The sequence below is a fragment of the Corvus hawaiiensis genome, chromosome 13, assembly GCF_020740725.1.
Source record: "Corvus hawaiiensis isolate bCorHaw1 chromosome 13, bCorHaw1.pri.cur, whole genome shotgun sequence".
In the NCBI taxonomy this organism is placed as follows: Eukaryota; Metazoa; Chordata; class Aves; order Passeriformes; family Corvidae; genus Corvus; species Corvus hawaiiensis.
Window position 1 is genome coordinate 14,783,392 of NC_063225.1, and position 26,489 is coordinate 14,809,880.

Here is a 26,489-nt window from a genome sequence, read left to right on the forward strand (position 1 = left end):
CAGCTGTCCAACACATAAAATCCAGGAAAAATAGACTTACATTTGTGTTGCAGAGTTTATACTGCTTGTAGGCACCAATGCACACGATGGCTGCAGCCCTTTGGGGCTGGGGCTGCCCCTGCAGGGCCTGGTGGGAGGCAGGGCCATGAGGGTTGGAGTCACTGCCATGGAACAGACTTTGAGATACAGGGAACGAAGGTGACTGATAAACCGAGGGCCCCAGGACTTGGTGTCCTGCCTGAGGCCCACTTGGTTCTTGATAAAGATTCCCATGCTGCAGTGAAGGAGCAGCTGCCTGGCTGTAGGAGTTCATGAGACTCGGACTCTGGTGGAATAGGTGGTTCCTTGACGACTGTCGCTGCCTCCGCAGCTTCTGAGGCTGCTGACCAGTATCAGTTTGTAAAGGTAAAATGTACGGCACTTTTCCATATCCATACTTTCCTGGACCAATAGGATTTCTATTTCTGCTTCTAAAAACGGAGAAAGAGAGAGAAAACAGTTACTGAATGAATAAGCGAAAGAGCAGTTAAGTTTTACATGACTTGTTATAAATATGTACAAGATGTAGTCTAGCTTGATATTAGGAATCTCAGAAGGCCTTGATCCTAAAACTGCAAAACAGTTGGCAAAAAACATTTCTTCCAGTTCAGAGCAATGCATGAATACAGCTATTCTGGATGACATTTGCTGCTCAGGAAGGGAGATACCATTAAAGAAAAGCAATTTTCTTTCTGCACATAAAATATATTTATGTTTTTAATATACATATGCAAAATAGACTTGAACCCCAGTGAAAACCAGAGATCATAAACTGACATACTTATTTTCTAGGAACAAAAGTGTCACAGATGTCAGACAGCCACCAGATCAAAGGGACCTTTCTTTTGGTTTGTTTCTATTTGGGTTTGTTTTCTTTCCAAGTCTTATATTCTCACAGGACCCTTGTAAGATGGAAACCCTAAAAGTCATTTACCTCACATTCCAGCCTGATGGCCACGTGGGGCTTTTAATCAATCTTCCTGGCTCAAGATGTGTGAACAAGAGTGCTGATTTGCCCTGGCAGATAAGCAACCAGCACTCTTGAACCGTTTATCCCTGTTAATCTGCTCTGTGACCATGACAGTCATTGTTGAGGCAAGCTTTTGGTAGTTACAGTCGAGAAAAGTTGTATAATGGTTTTTGGCATTAAGGGAGGGAAAAAAAGCTTCCCATAAGTAAAATGGAGAGGAAATAAAGAAAACCCATCAGCCTTGTGCCTACTTAGCCAGACCTAAAGAGAGTGAGATTACACAGCATTAGTAGTTTTTCTGTTGTTCCCTGAGCTGAGCAAGAGAGAGTAAGAAGAGGAAAGGAAGTATTCAACAATACTTGCAGTCAGCTGGGACAAAAGCGGGAAAAAATGCCACCAAGAATAGAGTTACCATCTAAAGGTAAATTACTGCCTAACAGAAAAATATAGGTAGAAAAGCATTACATGTTTCATGTCAGACCACAGCCAGCAGGCATCTCTGATCTACTGTTTTCATCTCAAGCAGAGGCGTAACAGCTGTGTAATGCAGATCTGGCAATCTCCTTTCTTTGGGCATAATTCTCATAAACACATGCACCTCTTTGATTGCTCAGACAAATCTGTTTAGCACTTCGATAACAAAAATAACGAGCCCCTTTAAACTTAAGCCAACCTAAATATATTCTTTATTTCAAAAAATGCATTTGCCCAGACAAGTAAGAAAATCAGGTTATGAGCTATTAATGTAAAGGTTGTAGCAAACATGATGATGATGATGATGTAGCATTCTTACCATTCTAACTTTTAAAAATTTCTCTCATGATGAAAATACATCAGCTGTGAATAGTAGGAACTGGCCCCTCTTAGCACATCTGCAGTGTTAAAAAGGAGTTTTGTTGTCGTAGCTTTTTCTAATTTTAGCCACAAGCAAACCTATGCCTTGGCAAATCAATGCATTATCACTGCCTCACAGACTTTATGCTCAGAACAATGCTTTGAACCTCAAGTGGTCTTCAAGACTGAAGCACTTTCAGAGCTGGTGGGCTGGTTATTTATATGAATAGAAACCCTCTTTGAACTAAGGATATACAGTGTCTTTAAAATACACAGGTAAGATTACAAATTTCCTGGGCCTCCACCTCTTCTCTTAAGTGCTCTTTACACAGCCTCTCTCCAACATACCTTTTTCATTTCTTCCCTTTTTCCACCACTTCCTCTCTCCTTACATTTCTCCCACTGCCTCTAAATGGAGGTTCCCTGGCTCACTTCCAGCTAAGCACAACTCATTTTCCTTCTCTTCTGATGTCAGACAGAATGAAGAATGTATTTTCATGAACTTTTCAGCATTTCATTCATCTTATCTCCTAGTATCAAAGTACTTCTCTTGTAAACGAAAAACTGCAAGGGTGAACATTAGCAAAAACACTCATTTATGACAACAAGGAAGATTTGTTGTACAACTGCTGGAAAGTTTCCTTAGAATTAACCCAAAGAAACTTCTGATTTCTTACATTTTCAATTCACAACCTTTCACTGTTTCTGAAGAAATAATGTAATGTTTTGGAAAGGCAACAACCTTCAGCCACCAGTTTCACCAGGGATAAGGAGAAAAAAACTGCATAGGAATTACAGATTTTTTTTTCCCCCTCAAGATTTTCTCTTGTCTATTGGCAGAAATAATTCCACAAGCAGAGGGAGATGGGTTTTTTCTCTGTATTCCCAGTCACAACAACCACACTAATGAAAGACAACAGAATCTCACCACACATCATCAGACAGACGTGAAACCAACACCTAGACAACATCTTCTAATTTTGTGCAGAGTTTGGTCAAGTTTGAAGCTTATTTCAAAATCTTCAAAGGCTTCCTTTACTAGGAGTCCTGTCCTGGAATGAACCCCCAAGTCCTCTAACATGCTAAGGAAACCCCTGTACTCAGTGAGCCTGGTCTAACTGCATCCATAGCCTGAGGTGACTCTCGGTGCCCAGGGCCAGGAGTTCTCCAGGTTCTTGCCTGTTTTCCATACTAGGGAATTCAGCAGCTGCCTATAATCTGCTCTCTGAAGTGTTGCTGCCTGTGTTTGTGCCCTATCACAACCAACCCAGAGCTAGCACCTACTCAAGCTGAACTTAACAGTGATCTATCAGCAGAAACAAGATGAAAGTGGAAGAAAAGACAGAAGACAGGTTAAAATTTTGATTTATAGCTTTATTTCCCAAATAGTAGTCCCCATTATTTACCACTGCAAAAGTCTTTTAAATTAAACTGATTTGTGCTTTGGCATTGCTGTTATTAATTTCTACTTCAAAAAATGCTCCAAAACTGCAGGTCTTTGATTTCAGCTAGAAAATTAGTTCTAAAGGAGCTCAGTCCCCTTAGGTCCCTATCAAAGCTCTTTGGCTTAAATTTAAGCCCTTCTACTCATCATGGTTTTAACAGAACTGCTTTTCAGTAGGCAAAATCCTCTATAACTAAATCAATTACATATATTCTAACTTAATTAAGTATATTTCTGTGGATAAGTATACCAACCTTTAACCTAATATTTTGGGTCATAGCAACTTATCTCCTTTGCAGCATTACATTACTGTAATTAATTGACGGACTTTAAAGGCTACTACCCATCTACTCATAGTTCAAGTATTTAGTACAGAGTTGCCTTGATTCTTTTTCTGAAGAACTGAAAGTGACTTATTAGCTATTCCTGTCAGCAAGGAAGCTATTGAAATATTACTCCAATATTTTAAATGAAATTAAGAAAAAAATAAAGGGAGATGGAAAAGTCCTTGCAGACACAAAACTTCAAATCAAAAAAAACCCGGTCCCAGTTCCCTAAGTTTCTGTTAACAGGATCAGTATAGGCATATATTTTTAATGTACTTTATTTTTTTAATTACTCCTAGATATTATTCTTAAAATAATTTCAGATACGCATTTTTAATCCCTGGCATTTCCTCCATAATTCAAAACTGTGACTGGCCTACAATTGTCCAAGTCAATCATTTACTTTCCAGCCCTCCTACTGCATTTAATTTTCTTTCATGTTTTATATATTCTTAGGCACATGGTTAACAAGGTTTACTTTAAAAAGATTCCACCATAATTTTTTCCCCTTAAGTCACAAAATAAACTGTCTTATACTGCTCCTAACTGTTAGTGAGTTTACATCTCACAGTATTTTAGCAGATTCTTTCACAGGAATCATTTTTAACAAAAATGACTGATATACGGGATCTGGGAATATGTTTCCACCTACTCAAGAAGGAGAGCTCCCACCAGTCAGGTTGATTCACATCAAAAGCCACCACGCACTGCCTCTCCCACTGCACCACAGCCCGTGCTGCTCTGCATTCCACATACCCACTTTTCACCAGCTCTAAATCAATCTGGAGAAAATCACTTAAACATGAATGAAAGAAGGGAGCCCTTTGACTGTTTTATATTACAAAATGCATGCCTGTCTGCTCACTGACCTAGAACCCGGCCTTACAGCAATGAGCAGATATCTCTGTGAAATGTTTGGTCACAAGAGCTCAGCCAGCCCTTCTGAGAGTACCACACACTGCAGAGCAGGGCCAACAGCAGCAACTTCTGCCACACCCCAGCCCACTGCTCCCTTCATCAGCACACTGCAGGGCAGTTCATCCGGGCAGGCAGTCACTGCATCTCACTGACTGTCATTTTCATTAAGTAAGGCAAGGGAACTAATTGCCTTTTTTACATCCATGGTAACTTTGGTAACCACACCATGATTTGTGGATATGCACTGCTTCCCATGTATCACATACACATAAGAGTATTAAAATTATTGTGAGCCTATTTGTCCTAAAAATTTCAACTGCTGGAATTCACAGAGAAACCAACAATGCCTAAGAAGTGTTTCTTTTGAAGAAAAATGGATTATACCACATTATACCACAAACACTCTAATTTATATATCATATTAGGGGCAAAAGATATCTACATTTTTCTGAGACAGTAGAATTAATTAATAAGGTCACTAAATACATGGTCTCTTGGGAACAGGTTTAATTAATGGGATGTGAACTATCTTAAATGAAATTTTCCATCCTCAGAGATCACTACTGATACCCCAGTTCAGCATAGTTGCAATATGCCCAGTACAAAAACTCACTGTTTTACTGATCTCTCAGCAAGTGCTATATAGCCTTATTTATGTGACTTTCAACACTGAGACAGGATTCCAAAATTCAAACCCAAATACTACAATCCTCTTTTTCAGTAACACCTCCGATCCCAGGAAATTCTTAGCTTCTTCTTTAAGATTTGATTAAATAATGCAACCATGCAGTTGGCAGGTAAACCAGCAGAAATTCAATGCAAGTAACCTCATAACTCTGCTGAGATGCCTCACAAATGAGATGGGAGGTTTGGTTGTTTCTACCCCTCACAGATGGGGCAATACTTCAGTGGTATCTGACTGAACAGCAGCAGCATTCTCACTTCCCCTCCTTCAGTGAGCCCAGCTCAGGAAGGGTCGAAATACTCAGCAGTAAGAGTAAGAAAGCTCAGGTGGTTTGCAACTATAGGATTGTGTTAGGGGTTTATTTCAGGTAATCCCACTCAAAGCATGCTTGCAGTAGCATAATAAAAATGGATATTAATTTGGTAATAATAAGTGAGACCTACAGCATGTCGTGGGGATTAATAACCAGATGAGAGGTGTGACAGCATAAAGTCAACCTGAGGCCACAGCCATCCCAGCTAGCTATTCATTTTGTGAAGTAGTACCTCATTTGATCATTACTGCTATTGGATCCTGTTTGGAATTTTATTCAGAAGGAAAGTAAACATCTTTCTCACACAGCTTTAAATGCCCCAAGTGCTACCAAAATAAATTCTTTGATTACCACTGCTGCTCTTGGATTTTCTGGAAAATTTATCCTTAGAAAGGGATCCAGTCCTTCTCTCCCTATCTTCCTTCCGTATACACACCAACCCACAATAAGCTCTTGTTACCATACAGGGCTTGGGGTAAAATCCATCACATTTTCATTCCATGAGAGAAATAATGAAAGGAGGGGTGGTTAAGTACTTGAGCTGGGTTTCATTCCAGATATTAAGAAAAGCAAACACTCATGCCAATAAATATAAAGCCTAACAACTTGAGAAAATAATACCTTCTTGAACCTGAAGGTCCAGCAATCACACATTTTTCCACCTCTAGGAACCGGAACTGACTAGAACAGGTCACAGAAATTGCATCATAACACATGGCTATTGGTTAAGGAAACAACAACAGAACTGTCCTTGTAAAAGTTAACTGTAGACCTGCCAACAGTTGCTCTGCTGGCAGGCCTACAGTTAACTTTTAAAACGACAGTTCCGACATTTGCCTGGTCAAAGCATCTGTGAGAGGGGGCAAAAGATACTTTCAGAAGGGAAATTCTGGTTTGACACTAAATGATGCACTCTTCCTTTCTGTTGCTCAAAGGCCTAGAAATGCAAACTGACCCTATACAGGGTACAGAGCAGCACAGCAGACTTGCACGTCAGCTGCTGGCAGCAGAATAAAGACCCAGAGCTACAGCCATGTGAGAAGTCAATGATTTTTGGATTATTTCCTCAGTGCAAATTTTTCCTCTCATCCCTCTTCCAAATACAAAAAAAAAAAGCATTAGGGAAGCCCCTTCCTTATTAACATACTTATTTAACTTGCACTATTTATGCAAGAACGCTTTAGTTATTTCATTATTCTAGTGATAATGCTTGTTTTTTCTTTCTGCTCCTATGAACCAGATACAAAGTGCATACCATGTTCACATAAATGGACACTGAGGTTTTGCTGCTCCACCACAAAAGCCCATGTGCAGAGAAAGTGAAGGTGGCAGCTGTAAACATCCTACACTCAGCACATCAGCGTGAAATTGTGGTTTTGTCTTCTCTATCACCAAAACAGAGAACTGGAAATGCAACATTTAAGAAGTACTAAACCCTAGTCCATGAATGGTATTTCCTTTCAAGATGTGTTTTTTCTCTTAAAGCACATTGTCTTTCTGCATGCCCGTATTACTTTTCCATATCTGCCTCTCTATAAAGATGACTAAATGCTTTAATATTTTTTCACTATGTCCTCCTTCCTGTTTGTTCTTATTGTGTGGTGTGCTCCATGCACTTTAGCTAGGGAAAAATAACAAACCAAGTCTGTGCTAAAGGGAACTCAACTCTTCAAAACTGGGGAGTGCTCCCTTCCTCTGCCAGTGGACAACCCAGAGAACCATCAGCTTTCTTTCATACTCACTCCAGTGACTGACTGTAATTAGCACATTTCAATCATGCAGGAACTCTACTTACTGCACTGAGTTAAACAGGGGAGCACTGAAATTTTTTAAACCAGGCTTCTAATTGTAGAAACTCAAACTTCACTCTCTCAACTTCTCATGCAGTCCTGGTTCCTAACACCTAACTGAACTAAGTTTCAAAAGCTGAAAATGTGAATATCCTCTTCAAAGACAAGGTATAGCAAATTTTTATGATACACAAATTCTATTTTGGATTTTGCTAAAAAAACCCCTAATCAGCTCTTTGTCAGCTGCTTGAAAGCAGGCAGAGAACTTTTCCACTTGATGCTAAATGATACAAACATACTGGGCTGCTGTATAGGACTGCTGGAGCTGTCAAGACTCCTTGCCTTGGAAACCATCCAATTTCACTCTACTATGTTATCACTGTGAGCTTATCTCAGTCACAAATGTCCGTTCCTCTCTTACCGTTTTATGGAAGTCTGCTAAAACTACAGTAGAGTAAATAGAAGTACCCCAAAAAGTTTCCATTGACTGTACAAATTATGAAAACACAGGTGTTACTTAACAGCCTGACATACATTTCCAGTATCATCCATTTAGTGAACAGTACACACAGTTCTGCTGTATAAAAATCATATGTAGAGTAACTCACATTTTGAAATCCATTTTCCATATACCTGATAGGAAAAGTAATCTCCTTTGTAAAGAAAGTTTTTACTCTGGATTTTGTAAATCAAGGAAAACTATTAGGCTTGTCATTCAAATAATTCCATTTTCAAATAACATTTTTTGTTCTCATTCTGTTTTTACAGTCACCACCAAGGAATCTGAAAGTTATGCAATACAACAGGCTTTAAAGCCACCAGGGACCTCCTAACACAAGATGGAAATAACTTATTATGCAAGTAAGATTAAAACAGTGACCTTGAATCCACAGTCTTTTGCCAAGGGGCAGACTGTGTGGGGGTGGAAAATCAACTCTGGTACAGAAGTTTGTACTGTGCTTAGGAAAGCACAAGAATTTTCAAAAGCAAATGCCTCCATCATACAGGAAAGTGAGCATTTTAATGTTTCATATGGAAAAGCATTTCTTACGAAATAACACAGCTTCAGTTCTGCACACAGTCAGTACCATTTTCTGCTCACCATCCTCTCATGTTCCAGCCAATCCTGCAGCGATTGTTCCAAACCATTCCAATCTGTGCTGGCCTGCAGAGGCCACCAGAGCAGCAAGGGACAGCCCTTGGGGATGGAAGCCCAGCAGAGGCAGCAGGGCTGTGCAGAGCCAGGCCAGCTAGGATTCCCTTGGACACAGAGGATGCCAAGGGCTGGAGCAAACAGCCTTTGGATGACTTTGTGCTGACGGTTCAAGGCCAGACTCCCAGTGTCAGCAATAACCCAGCCATGCACCACAACCTGGGGCTGTCACACTGCACAGCCCAGAACAGATTTAATTTGCATTACAGCAAATTATTAAGTAGGAAAACACAAAAAAGAAAATACGACTTTTGCCTCACTGCACTCATGTTAACACTACCAATTCTGTCTCTGGCACTCTATGAGCTTCTGTAAGGCCATCAGTGTCACAATGAATTTATACTCAACAGGTCTAGGCTATCATTTGCATGGGTTTGACAGAAAGACAAAGCAGTGACAAAGAAAATGGGCAACACCTGAGAAGACCAACATCTGAACAGCTGCTCCCATTTTTGAAACTCATGCTTCACCAAGACAGACAGGAGCTTAACAGGTTAATTCTATTTTCAAGTATTCTTTTACATGGACAGAGTTTCTTGCAAGGGTTGAGAATGTCTTTATCAGCAGCAACAGAGAGTTCTACTGTCTTATTCCACTCAGGCTGGAATACTGCCTCAAGGTAATATTCTTTTTTATGTTGTTAAGGACAGCAAAATATCTTTAAAAAGGGAATTACAATTGACTGCTTCACTAAGAATCTTAAAGATGCAGATGACATGAAGGAAGGTTTCTTTGGTTATGTCTGGGGGGGGCTGGGGTGTTTTCTGTTTTGTTTGGGTTGGGTTTTTTTGTCAACCACCCCAAAACACTTCTCTTCATGTATCTCCCAGAAAAGACCTGAGAGGGAAAGAACCAGAGAACTGCTGGAATACATATTCAGAGGAAAGACAGAGAGAACAGACATTTAAGAAGTGCTCCATCCCCAGGGGTTTTCCATGCCTGTTCTGCTCAGTGTCCAAACTAGAAACACATCTATTTTCCTTTTACAAATATATTTTAAAAAATCTGATAGACTGGTATCTAAGAAGATAAAAAAGAGTTTCTCCAGAAGTGGCAAAATTATTTGGAATTACTTGTAACAGCACAGATCCACCCAGCCGTAAAGACCGTTATTATGAAATTAATATCAACATATACCATGTTTAAAATACTCTATGTGTTAAACAACTACATTATTTTTTATTTTCTTCAAACAGAAAATTTTGCTAAAAGAGGTGGTAGGAAGAAAAAAAGAGAAAACAAAAAGGCAATAAATAGAAATGCAAAACAAAACTAGAGTTTTGAGTAGAAATAAAGTCAACAGACAGCTGGCTATCCTTTATGGAAAAAAGGGGGTTTTTTTAACCAATTAATATCAGACTGGCTGCTGCAGTTAAGAATACAATTATAAAACAGTTATTTGTTCTGATATTTAATGGAAATGTTAAATGAGAGTGCAGCAGAAAAGGAAAAATCACTCAATAAATCATAACACAAATCTTAAAGGGAAACAATCTGCTTAGCACAATTGTAGAATCATTACATCTGCCCTTGGACATCATGTAAGTAGTCAACCGGGAGGGCAGCCTCCCCCAGAAGGCGGTAAACATTGTAAAAGTCAGTCTGAGTCTATAATAACTTTCCTGTAAGTGTGAAGAAGTCCCAACTCTAAACCGCCCTGTCACTCCTAAGGGAGGGGAGCTGTGGCACAGGCTCGTACCTCTTGTCCGGCGTGGCGCTGTGCCGCGGGCCCTGCGAGTGCCGGCTGCCCCTCAGGGCCGCCCGGCCGCCCTGGCTGCTGTTCCGCGCCCCGGGGGCGGCCGCGGCCCGGAGCCCGGCCCAAAGCTGCTCCTCGTTTCTGTGGAGTGGCACAGAGGTGCGGATGGCAGAGATGACATGGCCGGGGTAGGCAGACAGCGAATCCTCGTGGTGGGCGCTATGGTGAGCCAGAGCCCGGTCCGAGGCCGGGAAGTGCCGGCCCGGCCGGCGGTAGCCGCGCTCCCGGTAATAGGCGGGGAGGCAGGGCCGCGTCTGCTCCATCACCCCCCCACTGCAGCTCCGCGAGCAGGCGGACCAGGGGCCCCAGCTGCCCCACAGGCCGGGCACTCCGGCACTGCTGTCCTCAGGAGCATCTCCTTGCTCTTCTATCCTCTGCGGAACCTGCAGACACAACACACACACTTAGGAATCAGAATTCACAGTGGAATACGAAGAGAGCATGAATACCGCGGTGCTCAGCCATTTACTCCGCAGTCACGAGTGAACTGGAATGATTTAGGAAGTAACTTGTCTTATTCACTGCCTGTCAAAGGACTGCCAGTGTAGGAGGAGGTCTCCTTCAGCCATCAACCATTCAGACAAAAAGTTTGGGGTTGGTTGTTTTGGGGTTTTGTGGGTTTTGTGGTGGTTTTTTTGTTTGGTTGGGTTTTTGAGTTGGCACTTTTTTTGTTGTTTTTCTTTCGGACTATCTGGATAGGAATAGATTTTCTTTGTTCTCAGCAATGGAAAACATTGCATGATACAAACCTTGGAAATGTGTTATAATATTACCAAAAGCAGGAAATAAGGTCATTTTTGGTAATGAAATTGGGTTAACAGACACTCACTGCTTTGCTGTACTCTGACGCTTCAACAATGGAGAGTGCTGGTGGTTGCAATAATATTTCAGGAACTCCCATCTAATGTGGAACTTTTTATGAAAGCAATAATGTAAGAGGACAGGTTGATTTCCAACCAACCAAAAATGCTGCTGTAGTTAACTCTTGTATTACCACTCTTGCCCCAGTCTCCACATGACCACTTCAAGATGATGCACTCAATCCTACATTCACAGAAATTCCCATCAAACTCAATAAAAGATGGAACAAATTTTTGGTCTCTGGTGTTCAGTGCCACATAGTCCATACTCACCACTCAGCAGCACAAGGAAAGTGAAAGAAAGTAGCCCAAAGGGAGAGGGCCCTTCTCATGAAGGAAGCTAGGAAGGATTAGGGCAGGGTCTCTCCACAAGGAGAGTTAACCCCACAAGCCAAATATTTTAAACATGCTGACCTTATGATTGGAAAGGTATCAGCACAGCCAGGAAGTTACAGTCACCCATCCCCATCTCCCTGTGGACTCGTGTTCCAAGGTTTACCATTCTTGGAGCTAGATATAGCCAGGATTTCTCAGTGTTTTGCACTGAGCAAAGTACTCAAACTTGCAGTTTTTCTCTTGCTTCTCTTGACCAACTAGTTGAATCACAAGTTTCCAAAGCAGGTTTCCAATGTCTGATTCTCACAATTATTAATATGCAGAACATTCATTTAAATGATCATCCTTTAAGTAGTTTATTAATTCTCTGAACAAGGTTTGTACCGACAAGCACACACACACATCAAATCAGCTGGGAGGCAAGAAAAGGCACTGTCCACAAACATGTTTGCCGTACCTCTCCAGCCCTATTCTAGCACAGCTACCTCAAAATGAGCTTTGGAAAGCCAGCCTTGTCTGTCTGTCTGTCACTTCTCCCCCCTTCTCAGCATGAGAACCTAAACCCGTAACTTCCATTAATAATTTTGCCTCAAACAGTATTGTATAATAGCAAAAGATTATACCATCTACACACTTTGCCTCTCATCACAGCCATCATACACTGTGGTAACTGAGCTGTGCCCCACCTCTGCCAGGGAGCACACATTCCTCATCATGGCTGGAGACATGGCAGGCCAGGCTGGAACATGGTTTGCAAACAAGGGTTGAATACAGCATTGCAATAAAACAAGCCAAGCCAGCGCAGGGTTTGTGGTGCTGCTGTATAATAGTTGGTTGTGGTCTACATAATCTGAAACATTTCCCCCCTCTGAGGCTGCTCTCACACTTTCATCACCAACCACAGAAAAAACTGCATTTAATTATAACTTCTGATTAATAAAAAGCATCTGCATTACTGCGATGTTACCCATTTCTCCAATGTTATTTGAAAACAGGAGCAGATGTCTCTGTATTTAATGTCTTTTTTCCTGTGAGTACCCCATTTGGCATCAGCCATTAAAATCCAATAGCCTGTACAACCTAATACTGCATAATGTCAGACTTACAACATGCAGCAAGGTCTTTTTGGCTGCTACATTTGCTTTCATATCCAATAAGAGAACACCACTGGCTCACACTTTGACCAACTAAACAAGCTATTCTTCAGTTTGTGATTTTTCCAGTGAATATTCACTGCCCATATTTACACTACGCATTAATGTGCTCTACCTCAGATGTAAAATGGTAATGGCTACACACAGAGCCACTCTTCTGGTCTGAACTCAGTCTGCAGTAAAATTTACTTACTGTAAAACTAATAGTCCTTTGTTATCAGACAAGTAAGGTTTCACTTGTTTGGACTACTTCTTAATCATTTCTACGACGATTCAGTACACCTGTTTTTTAAAATACCAAAGACACTCATGCAGGCAACAACTAAAAGCTATTAATCTACATGCAATTCAAGTTCTCACTAACATAAGAAATGTATCATTTTGCAGAAATAGAAACTGAATAGTGAAAAGTGTCAACCTGCTACAGAGAGAACCTTCTGGCTGTCAAACTTCGTTGCAGCAAACATTGGTTCAGATAAAATGATACTTCATATGACTGTAGGCAATGTAAAGTAATTTCACACCCCCAAATCTTCATAGTGAAAGACTTGTAGACACAGCACAAGGGGGTTTAATCCAGCTAATTAAGGAAGAACATAAAAATAAAACTTAAAAAGTAACATTATAATGTCTTATACTGATAGACAAATTCATCAATACTACTTAGTTGTAAGATAAAATTTTGAGATGGGAGTTTTCAGTAGCAAATCAGGTTATGAACTTCTATTTTCTTACTTTTCTTACTGTTTTCTTATTTTGAGTAAGATATGGGCTACAGAGGAATCGTTAGAGGAGATGATGTGATTAATGGCATAATCTACTCAGTGAATTCTACTATGAAAGACTGAATAAACTGAAGCTGCTTAGTTTAAGGAATGAAAAACAGAGGGGGCAATAATGACACTTCCAAACAGTTTACATAAATAAATACAAAGAGCTGTTCCTTTTCTCTTTGCAGCAAACTGTTCTTGTCTATAGCCAACACACAAATAACCATGGATTTAAATTTAATCAAGGTGATCCAAATTAAAGGAGAAAAACTACTTAGAGGGAAGGCAGACAAAGCATGGAAACAGACTGCCTGAGGAGATCCCAGCAGCACTCAGACCAGCCCTAAAGCTCTACCAGGTAAAACGAGGTGTCACTGACCCTTCCCCAGGGCAGAGGAGTTGAATTACAGCACTCACAGGCCGATTCCTGTCCTCTGATCCTGTGATTTCCAGGTAACTTTGTAGCCAGTAAGAAATTCTGCCACAGCTCTATGATATAGCCAAGAACTTACAGGTAGTTACGGGATTCAGCTGACGTATTTCAGAACATCTCAGACACACCACATACTCAGAGATCCCCAACATTAGGTGCCTCCTTCTCTTGCTTTAAGAAATACCCATTAAAATCACACTTTCTGAAAGGAAGAGTCTGAGCCTTGTGTTGGGTTGACCCTGAGTTGATGGACAGTCTTTAAGACCAATTACGCTTCTCACAATTTACATATTTAAACCGCACGGAAAGGCGGGACTTCCCCTTTTTTGGTCGGAGCTCGCCTGCTGGAAGGTGGGGGGGCTCCGAGCCTCCCGGCCCCGCTGGGCCGGGCCGGAGCCACTGCCCCTTTCCCCCTTTCCCAACGCTGCGGCACGGACCCTGGATCACTGCAGGGGGACTGTCCCAGAGCCGCAGGCAGCTCAAACCAGCCATGGACTGCTCACAGCTAAACCCATCCAGCGCGGCTTCTGGGGACAGGCGGGTCCCTCTCCTCTCCATGCGGAGCCGGCGGAGCCAGCGGGAGCCGGCAGAGCCTCCTGTCTGCAGCCAGCACACTCCGTGCTGAACTGAAGAGGACACCACGCAGCCAGCAGCACAGAGGGAGCGAGGCTTTCCCCACCGTAAAGCCTGAACAAGAACACTCTTCAACATGGCGGCTTCAGAGTCAGAGAGAAAGAGAAGTGAGTCCCGTGGGACGGAGCTGAGCATGGCGACGGGAGAAAAGAGGGCGGTGCCGCGATTCTGGCGCGCAGCTTAAAAAACCTTCTTGCATGCCGTGGTAAGAAACTGTAATACCACAAACTGTTTGTCTCTTTAATCCATTTGAAGAACATGGGGGGATGGAGAATCCTCGTGTGCCTATGAAGTTTGTGAAGAGTGCCTATGCCAGGCTATATAGAAGTAGTAAGAGGCTGTTAGAGACTTGTGGCGAAGAAAAGCCTCTGTGTGCAGGCCAAAATAACTTATCCTTAAAAAGATGAATAACCCCATGTGATGGCCCATGTTCTGTAGTGTGAAAGAACTGTGAAATTCTTCATGGGAGAGATGTTCTACACACAGCAGACTGTTTGTTTCCGGGCGGGTCTGCTGTTAGTGGCAGTTTGGGAACCACGTGCAACTGAAGGAAAACCCTTTTTTCCTTAAGCATAAGAGAGAGACTTTTCAAGAACTGCAACACTGACTAACATCCCATGTTCTGTTATCCCTTGTGTGAGCTGGATAAAAGGAGAGAAGTGCTGGAAAGAGGGGGGGGGGGGGGGGGGGGAATTTACTTTAATTTTGTTTTGTTGTTTTCTCTTTACTTTTAATTCTGTTAGTAATAAAGCTCTTTCATTGTACTGCAACTGTTTAAGGTTTGTGCCTGCTTTGTTTTTCTCCTAATTCTTATCTCACAGAAGGAAAATAAGTAAATAATGAATATTTTGAATCAAAACCACTACATTTAATTGGTGTTTCCGCCCGGTTTCAAACTCAACCTGCTACAGCCTGCACTGGGGAATAAGTGAAATGCAAACTGAACTTTTCTTGCCAAGTCATGAGAGTAATTTCTTTAAGAGAATCACATAGACTGTAAAAAGAGAGAGATCAACTAACCCATTTAATCTACTTTCCCATAGTTCATGATTGATTCCTTCTCTAGGTGACCCAGACTCATTTTAACTATAAATGCGCCACCAAAAAGATATTTATCTACTGCAAGTTAATCACAACCAAATATTTTGCTCTACAATCTCAATTTCTTTTCCCCTTTAATGTTCCCCTTTCCTCCTTTCCTACACATTTTTCAGTTATTTTGCAAGGCAAGGCTTGGAAGTGGACACAATACCATTCACTACATGCAGCTGTACAATAAACAATGTAAAGAAAAGTAAGACAAGTTTTCAGGTGTGCAAGTGCTTGCAATTTCTACAATTGCACTACCACCTATTAACTTGCTATCAAAAATCCGTTAAATGAGAAATTTTCTTCATAACGACTGTTATGTACCAAATATCTTCCAATCTGCCACCTTTCAACCCATGAGTGGCAAACGGAATTGAGGCTGGATTTTCAGAAGGGTAGTTTAGAGGCCATCCCCTTCCTTTACTCATCAGCACCCTGCATCCCATTCTGTTCCTTTTCCCCAGTTTTCTTGTATTTTGTCACTTTTGTACACTGGAGCTGCACTAAATACAGGTTTTATTCTAAAAGTTTATTGGGGTTTTTTTTCTAAAAACCTATGGAATTAAACATATTACTGGCAAGCTGACATAGATGACATTTTGAATAGAAAAATAGTTTAATTTATGTAATTCAGCAATCACTCTGATCCTGAGTCAAAAATTCAGCAAAAATTAGGGGTACACAAGCTATAGAAATCCAATGCCAATTTCTAGTACTGCCTCCGTCAGAATTTAGAAATAAGATCCACATCTCAGGATTTCAGCAGCAGTTGTTGAAACTATACTATGCAAGAATGTCCCTGAGGAGGAAACATCACATGAACTGAAAGCCACAACTATTTAAAATGTAACTTGTGCCCGAAGACAATGGCAGACAATGCAGTACTGATCTGACAACCACTAATTTTAAATACTGTAAGACACTTCATCCTATTAAACTATAGCTTAAATACAAATTAACTGTTCAGAAAAGTAGGGGGGGCAAATGGTTAGATCAGAGGCCCATTTAACTCAGTACTGTGTTTCTGACTGAGGGGAGAAGCAAAACTTTAGGAAACAGTGTAAGAACCAGGACAGAGACATCCAGGGACCCTGTGCTGGTCAGTAATTCAAGGGCCTCCTTCAGCTAAACGCCATGTTCCAATTGCTTTTCATACCCGCTACTGGACTTACTATCCATGAATACAATTAATACCTTCTTTAGCATATTTTTAATCTTGGCTTCCAAAAGATTGTACATTTTACATTGAAAAAGTGCTTCTCTTTGCTCTGGTCTGACAATTTCACTATGTGTCCCAAATTTTTCTTTGTGATAATGAAGAATGATCATTTTGTGTTCTCCTTCACCATACTATGTCTGATTTGCAATTGCTAACACAATCCAGTCCCAGGATCTCTTTCTGAAATTCAGCAGTCATAATCTGTTCAGTTTCTTTTTGTAAGGAATTCCTCATTCTCAGCACCTTTTTCACTCCTACATTCTTACAGAGGTGTGCAGTGCTGCACACAGTACTCCAAATGTGAATTAATGATGGAATTTCACAGTAATAATGATTATAATGCTTGGTGACAGTATATACCTTTTAGCCAGCTACATAGTTAAGCTGTTATAGCCACAGCCAATGTTACTAGGTATTCTGTAGATATTAAGCATGCTATAGCAATCCAAACTCAAAACTGAAAAGGGATACAAGATAATGGCAAGCTTTAAACCTGGACATATCTAAACCAAGTCAGACATTTCCAGTATTTTTTACCATTTCAGTTTAGATACAATAATGTTATTAGATATCATAGATTTAATTTTTAACATATTGTCCAGTAATTCTTTTTTCTGGGTAAATGCCCAGAATGGAAATGGACTCATGAACAAATTTACTACATTATATTCCTAAATATATATCTGAAAGGGATATACAGGCATAAATGTATGTTTCTCAAAGCTGTATGGTATTACTTTCCCCCAAAGGCAAAGAAATCATATCCAGAAAAACATTTTATCACCTGCTCAGAAAAATGCTACCAGTGGTATTCACTGAGTTAACTCACATTCATATACTGGATGCAAAGTGGAATTAACAGGAACCAGTATGTCTTACTTTCAGCTGCTATTACCCTCTTTGTCCTATGCTTCCAAGAGCAAAGATCCCCTGTAAATTCTGTTCATATTCCCCGGCTTTAGGTGTTTGTTCATTTGTCTTTTCCATGGTCCTTCTTCTCATTACTCCACACATGATAACCCAGCTATGACACCACACTGTGCCCATCATTATTAAAGGACTATCAAGGCACTTGGAAAACGACTCCTTATTTTTCCTATTACTCCAGGGTTGCACTTTCTTTATTTTACAGTTCTCACTAATTAAAGATTTCACTAGGGCACAGCCTGTCACAAAGGATATGCATGCAGCTTTTACTACAGCCAGGCTCAGACTGAGGATTCAAAACACCAGTAAAATAGTATATTGATACTATGTAAAATGCGTATGTCATATTTGGGATGAGAGGAACACAGCATTCTTCATGAACATTCACCTTTTGTGAATATATTTGATCAGTGATCAAGCCACAAAGTAAAAGCTGGACTTCGCCTTCTTAAAATTTCAAGAGTGTAAAAACAAAACCAGTCAGACTCCTAGAAATGAGACCTGAACTGCTGCTCAGGGCAGAGCATGCCAAATTTTGAATGGGCTGAGGAAATGATGGTTTCGTTTTAGAACCTGTTCAAGTGTAACATTATTGTATTTCTCGGCCAGTGTTGTAAATACATCTATGGAACTCTTTTAATTCTTTCACTAATCTATGCATCTTAAAGGAATATTTTTCCAGTATTAGCTCAGCTGATTTCCAATAAAGTCCATACATATATAGCCATGACAATTTCCCAGCAGCAAGGCTTTGCAGTCCATTTTATATATGTTCATTTGAAACAACCGTATTTTTTATGCCTCTTATAAGAAACACGTGGAACATTGATGGTTTGATAAAAAACAATCTACCAAGCCCCTCCTCCTGCTCCAAACTTGCAGATAATTTCTTGGATCTCTCAAGGCTAGGAGAAAAAGGGAGCAGAGGCCAAACAAAACATCATGACACAATGTGTACATGTCTGCCTGGTTCGTGTGCTCAGCTATTTTAATCCTTCAGTGCATTTTGGAAGCCTTTAATCACAGAAATAGTAAACCATTTGAATTCTACAGTACGTGGTAAGTGTAAATATTACCAGCTTAAACGATTTAGGTTTCCGTTCTTTGTATCAAATCTCTTTCTGAACATCTGTGCCTGTGAAGATTAAAGGGCTAAAAAGCCTGGAAATAGGAGACCTTTGTATTCACAAATCACTGAAGGGAGTTACAATGCCTGGACAGCTTCACTGCCCCTTCAACCAACTTTGACCACATCTGAAGAAACCTTAACATTATTTGAATAGTCTAGAAAGTAAACAGCTCTGAAGAAGGTTCAGAACAGTTTTTGTGCCAACAAAGCTTGATGTTTCCCCCAAGTCTGGCTAATTTTTTCACACCAAGACCACCTCCGTTGCACTCTAGGAGATTAGTGTTTTAAGGAAGATGTTTCTTTCCACTCTTCTGTGGGACCATTAAGTGCTCTCAAGTAACAGACAGCTCACTCCTGACCTCACTTCTACCACTTCTATACAACCATTCCTTGTCCATGGTAGGATTGCTTCTCATTTACAGTAAGGTAAAGATGATAAGCATCAGGCCCTCACTATATCACAAATTAGGCTTCTTTCTTTTTAAAACTATTCCCTCACCATTCACTATCATTTGTGGCCTAAGTCACTAACCTTATACTGCCCTTGGCCTTCTCCAGGTCAGCCATCTACAGCTGTGACAAAGTTGGTGCCATTCTATTTATTTCTACATTCAGAAAAATTCTTTGGGATCCACATGTGGTAGAAAAACACATTTTATTTATTCTGTAGTTGCCGTAACACCTCTCCAGATCTCTCAGTGAGTCACCCACCCATCACTCCAGAACCAGACAGGACAAGTTGACATAAAGTAGAAAGCAACATTCCCTAACAGAAGAACTCATCTGTGAATCCAGAAAGCTTCTCATCTTTATTATCCCTCTCATCCAAAGTTTGGCAGAACTAGCATGCAGAACTACTCTGAAGGAAGATGAGAAACTTATCTATGACCCTGTAAGCTCAACTGCACTGGAATCCCACTGGAACTGTCATATTTTCATCTTTTCTTTCAGAGAAACACAGAACTCCTGCTCTGAGCTTAAAGAAGTCAGTATTTTTAAATTTAAAGATAAAAATAAAAGTTCAGAGGTCCATGATAAAGCAGATTAAAAACAACAAAAACATTGACCTTGATTCTTCAAAGAGCATATTCACATAAAATAATGTATCCTTATCCTTCTCCAAACAAAGGTGAATTTTATTTCCTAACCACTTCAATCCACAACATCAAGGACAGGGAATTAGTAACAACACAGAGATAGCAAGAAAATTCTTTCAGCTGTTGTTCTAAATAGTCTGTTGCACTAAAAGGCTCATTTTAAAGGAAAAGTCTTGTCATGGACTAAATCACCTCTCCTGTTTCCTAAGGATTACTGCAATTAGAATAGCAACATCATTAGCTAGAAAGACTCTATTTTACCAAAGGTTACGAATGGAACAGATGTCTATCTGTAAAGTCAAGTATCTGTGTTGAAGGCAAGCAGATATACTGACCAGTAAAAAACTGCAAGAGCAATATGGACTCCCTTGCAGTTGGAAGTGTTTTATAGAAGTGATGTGTATGAAAATACAATCATAATGGACAGCAGTTATCCTATAAACAAAAACATTACCAGAAAAGAAAGGGTGACACCTGTAACCACTGGTTGCAAAGGAACAGCAGCTGTGTGCAAATCGGCAGTGACTAAGCCTCTCCAGTAGAATCCAGTTTAGTTACACAGCCCAGACAGACAGACCCCACTGACTTTGCAGTGGCTCTGTTAGCAAGAGATCAGTTCCAGCTCAGCAAATCCTGACAAGTTACACACTTGAGTCACTGCTGACCACAGGGCACAGCTTCACCCTGCCTGGACTGCAAGGAAGAACACAGCCTTCTCTTCCAAGCCTCTGCTTTGGAGCATATGTAAAAGCAAGGTGGTGACCAGCTGTGGTGGAGGTCCCAGGGTGCTCCTTACAGCTGTTAGGCTTTAGTCCTGATGCCTGGCAAAAAGCCAAGCTTAGATATTAACTACTTTGTCTTATTTCCATTTTCTCCCGTGTTTCAAGGATATAGCAGACTTGCTTCATGCTTCACACTGTACTCTCAGAGTGTGTTCAAGTAGCCAAACTCCTCAAACTGCTCACCATGACCAAATGAGAGATCTTGGCCATCTTTTCCTTCCCCCTGTTCCACTCTTTTCCCTCAGGTCTTGCTCCTGATCCTGTTCCTTATTTCTCTTGACTTAGTAGTGATGACCCCTCCACAAGTGTATTTGAATCCAGCACAAGAGAGAGGGGGAAAAATAGCCAAAAAAAACCCCAAACCAACAAACCCCAACACACATCCCAAAGCACATCTCAAAATTCTATAGGGAGTATAGTCACATTCACTTCATAAATAGTTGCTTTTCATAGAAACATTGTGTGTGTGTGATAGCGATAACATCAAGTTTATTTCTGCTTTAATTTTGAGCCAGCAGAAAGAAATTACACTGAGCCCAAACAAGCTCAAAATTCTTTAACAGTATTGTACTGCCCCAATGAAAAGCTTGTAAAAATAAATCCTGCCACTGCTTCCATACAATAAAAATCAGTTTGTTAAGACACTGTACCTCCATTGAACTCAATACTCATCTACAACTGAGTGACAAAAAGACAAGCATAAATTCAAAGCAATTCTGCTTCAACACTCCTATTTAGTGCCATAACAGAAGTAAGATGTTTAAACAAAGCAATATTTATGTCAGAAATTTTATTTGGACAGGCTTTACTACCATTTACATTACCAATTTTGCTAAAATGAATAAGGCATAAATATAACTACAGCTTACTTTCTTAACACAGAAACATATGAGTAGTCACAAATCCACCCAGAAGTGACTTCTGGAAAATCAGGAATACAGACTTTAATGGTTGTCTAGGAGAAGGACTGTTTATAGTTTAACCTTCAGTTCACCACAGTATGACACTCATCAGATAAGGTTAAATGTCAGCAAAATAAGCACAGGGAGAGAGAACAGAGAGCTTGACTGCGTGATGAGCAGCAGCAGGGCTGTTCATATGTCCAGTAGTGAGGACAAGGCAAGTTAATTGTTCAAATAGTAAGAAAGATTTCAGTTTATCCAGCTGCAGAGGCCTTGGCTGATTTTAAAAGGCAACTGGCAATTATTTTGTTTCACATAACAAATTTCCACTTTTATCCTATTACTGATGAGTATTTTGGCCTTACAGAGGAGTATGCTTGATATTAGAAATTATATACTATGCATGAGGAATAAATAAGTTTGATCATTAAAAAAAGCTCCAAGAGACTTCCAGCCAATGCTACAACTCCTGTCTTTAGCAAAAAACCATAAAAGACTTTTGCATAAGAATTTTTATTTCTATCTGATGAACATCCCATATTTAATGTATTTACATTGCTGTACAAACCCGTGCCATTTACAGAGATAGGATTAACAGAGTACTGCCCTAAGCTCAGATGTAGGAACATATAAAGATGGGTTTTGTTTTCAGTTTTTGTGTACTTCTGACAGCAGAGACAGCATTGATTAAACTAAAGAAGCACAAAAGCTACTTCTATATAAAACTCAGGTAGCCATGTATTTCTGAAATTCTGTATTGGTCAATTCTGACTTTGTACGTCTGACAAGCTTCTAAGACTTTCACTCAGAAATAATGAAGTCTAAAAGCAGAAAACATTGTCCAATCAAACCTTTTCCCACAACTTTCCCATTTGGTTTTGTCATTTCCCCATGTCTTAATTCCAATACGTGCACTTCCCTGCTACGGAAGTAATTTGGCTCATTCTTTTAGCTATCAGTCCCATGCTGTTATGCCAGAAACAGATTTTTGTGTGTGCATCTGAGGAAGCAACCTGCTGAGTTCTGCTCTTCCAGATTTTGTTGATGAAATTTGTCTTAAAATTAAAAAACCAAACAAATAAAATGCTGGTTGATAAGGTCAACTTCTTATCTCATGGTAAGCTCCTAAACATGTCACTTAGTCAAGAGTAACCAAATGGTGATTTAAACAGTTCTAATACATTTAAGCTAAGGAAAAAAACTCCTACAAATAAGAGCAAACTATAGATTATTGTTGAAAAATCTACATTGTATGAGCCTGTGAAACTAGTACACTAGTACTAGTAGGGTGACCTTAAAAATGGATTAAAAAAAATAGAATAAAAGATTAAAACTACCAAGATTAAAAAAAAAAACCTAAACAGAAAATAGTATTTCATGATGTTTTTAAGTGTACTCAAATCCTAAAAGAACAACATCTCACCTGAATTGTAGGTGTCTACAGGCACTTAAAACTGGATTTCCATCAACTGGATTTCCATCAACTGCTCTGGGGATTGTCCTGGGTTTTACCTGATTTTACCAAAACTTTTAGTGTAGGAAAAAAGTCTAGCCTATTTGGAAATATTTTAATGAAGTACTCAGCCAAATATCTAAATCTAGTTCTCCATTTTCTTCCCCCTGTCCATAGCCTTCAGAGGAAAAATAACCCTGTGCAGGGTGCACAAGACAGAATCCATACACCCTCCAATACTGCAGGTTCAAGCATCAGTCATGCTTAGCTTGATGCAAAACAAACTCACAGTAAGAACTGGGGTATGGTCTAATGTTTCATTAGACTTCAGCTCTAGTTATTTGACTCCCCATACTCTACCCTCTGAGTGTGCATATGAAAGTTAGCAAACACCACTTTCATTATTCACTCTTTTGTTAAAATTGTTCTTTAAATCCTTCCCTCGTTGTCCTCCTCCTCTCCCTTTCTTTCTTCCTGCACAGCTCTCACATAGAAAGAACCTCACCAAACAGCAGAGACTTCCATCCAGAAATACACAGGAGATGCCAGCAAATACATGTTGGGGTTACTGCAGGAAAAGAATGGAAAGAACTTCCAAGAGCTACAAAGCTGAGAACTCACACTCAGAAACGTCTGACTTGGCCTTCAGAGTTACTAACAGCCCCTTTTGTCTGGAGCTTATAGATGGGGCAGAAGGTTTGTGAAAAGTGTAATTAAGTACAGACTTCCAGTCTAAACACAGTTTGGCATGAATAGAATCCTCTCCCGTAGGGTAAGAGCTGAGAATGACAGCCAGCCTTGGAGCCTCTGAGAGATCCTCACTAGGAAACTTGTGCCTTGCTTGTTCTCAGTAAAAAGGACATCTCTAAGGTGGTTACCATGCCCTTAAGTCCCTTTAACTAGTATAGAACACACTCCAGACCCGTGGCATTTCTCATTGAATTGAAAACAAAGAATCTGATTTTATCTAAATTAATTCCGGGGCTTCCCAGAATGAAGCAATTGTTTCTCTGAGTTACTCTATTTTATTTAGTAGATTTATTCCCCCTAAGGCCATTTGGAAGCTGGACTGAAGCATCTCTCCACTGTCAGTGTTACAAAAGAATGTCTAATCAGAGTACTGAAACCAGAGCAGCAGCATGACCATCTCAACTGCACAACAAAAGAGAAGAGATGTAAGATAGGCAAAAATACTAAATTGTCCTGCAGTTTAGAATAGAGCCCTTGGGCAGCTTGCTGCAGACTGGACTGTGCCAGTTTCAGACTGCATTATTTCTATTTCTGAACTCATTTAACTTGTCTTACAAATAGGCTGCACAAGGAGTTAACAGACTTCTGTGCTCTTCTGGAACTCTGACAATCAGACAGCTTCAGGTTTCTAGTCCACACCTATGAGGCTATTGTCCAAATAACTTTTTACCCTTAAGACAGTTGTACATGCACAAAAAAAAAGGAAACCCAGCAAACTTGCCTTTTATCTCCTTTTAACAGTATAGGTTTTTTTTAAAATACATATCTTGCATTATTATTATTTTAAAATCTATAGTAAAAAGCAAACTTGTTTTTAAATGGTTGATACCTTCAATAATTAATTGGTTGTGTTTGAATAGCAATTAAGATATGTGAACAACATTGCTATGAAGTGACAGTCCATAAAGAGACAGAACAGCATTCAAGGGGTCTTGCCTCAGGTCTGTGGCAGAATCAGCAACACCTGCACGTTGTTCCTGATAAACATTTGTCCAACACACTCACAGAGACCTACATCATGGAAATTCTAAATATTATCTGGTCAATATAATCTTCTTTATATCCTTACCATGACAAGTTTTTTCTAACATAAAACTTAAGCTTCCTTTGCCTCAGTTTAAATCTATTTCTTCTCATCTCCTCCACCAAACAGAAAAGAACAGCCTTCCCATTAGTACTCAGAAGTATTTGAAGATTATATCTGCCTCTAGCACCAGTCTTCCAATCTTTAGAATAAACAATATGAATTCATTCAAACTTCCCTCAGAGCTAAGATTTTAAAATCTCTTAAGGATAATCCGTGCTGCTCTCCGTTTCTCTCCAAATTGTCCTCTACTTTCCTGAAAAGCAGTGCAAAAACTAAGGATTCCAGCCAAGACCTCACTAACACTGAGCAGGATGGAAAGTGTGCAGGCTGCAAGCCTTCTTAGAGATGCCAACATCTAGAGTGAGTGAGCCATCCACAAGAGCACAACAGGAAATTCCAGCAAGTTTCCAACTCCAATCTCTAGCAATCTGAATAGCAACAGAGTGGTTTGGGTCCAGCTTCTGTTTCAGACATTTCTATCTCTGCAAGAGAAAGAGCTGCCTATGAGCAACTGGATAGTTCTCTACTCACTCCATGTCTGCTCTTACTCACAGGAATTCTTTTTTCCATGTCTTACATAAAGAAAATGCTCCAAAGCTTTAGTAACTATTTGTGACCAGCAACACTCCATACAGTTACTCAGCTAATTAACCATGATAAGCGTCTTTCAACCAAGTATATATTTACAAAAAAAAAAAAAAGAAAAAGAAGAAACCAAAGAAATCCCACTTGCACAAAACAGAAGTCATTTATTCCCAGAACTTTATTCAGATTGCATTGCTTTACATATCTTACTTAAATATTTTCACATTTACCTTTCAGTACACAAAGTCTGAATGTTTCTAACGCTTACCTTTCTGTGTTCAATTGAAGGCTGTGGGATGACAAACTGAAACCCCAGCACTGCTAGGGAACTGAGAAGTCTGAAAAGGCAAACAGTGAAACAGAACAGATAATTACTACTAATACAAACAACACATCTACAACCTATTACAAGGCTTCACGCTGCAAGAAAATATTTAGACACTTGAATACCATTGCTAACCAAAAGAGACTCGCTAAACCATATGAAAGAAATGGTCTTATAAGATTCTGTTCACAGCAGGCTCATACCTGAATGTATGAACTGGGTTCATACATAGATTTGTCCAGCTATAAAGCAAAAGTGAACCAAATAGAATCCATTGATAGTAGTTCACATAACTTTGTGTTCAAATTAAAAAATTTCTGGCAGTGCATATTTTAACACATCAGCATTTGGTGTCAAACTGACATGCTTTGCAAGTTTTCTAAAGTGCTAAGTAAGAATTCACCCATCTGTGGACCACATCTGCTTCTAGCTCTGGCTCCTCATTTTACAGATGAACACTCCACCTCCAGCACACAGGAAACAGAAAATTGCCTAACACTTGTGAAAATTGAATAACCTAACCTGGGCACAGAAGATGGAAAGTAGTGGACACAGCCCACCAGAGACTCAGGATAAGCAGACAGGCATCATCCCAGTCCCCACATCTTCAATCTGAAAGGAGTCATAATGGGAACCAAGCCCAAACAAACTGTTCTGTCAAGCCTCACCA

The 26,489-nt window shown here is 40.1% G+C and overlaps 1 protein-coding gene across 2 annotated transcripts in view; it reads right to left on the reverse strand.

Annotated features, from left to right (window-relative positions):
- The window catches only part of THSD4 (thrombospondin type 1 domain containing 4), a 260,490-nt gene that overhangs the window by 210,535 nt on the left and 23,466 nt on the right, over window positions 1–26,489 (reverse strand). For both annotated transcript variants that reach the window (XM_048317821.1, XM_048317822.1), the window contains exons 3-5: window positions 25,763–25,832; window positions 10,232–10,671; window positions 41–470 (exon numbers count right to left, since the gene is read on the reverse strand). In XM_048317821.1, coding sequence (XP_048173778.1) covers window positions 41–470; window positions 10,232–10,671; window positions 25,763–25,832 — 940 coding nt within the window. The remainder of the gene's footprint in view (window positions 1–40; window positions 471–10,231; window positions 10,672–25,762; window positions 25,833–26,489) is intronic.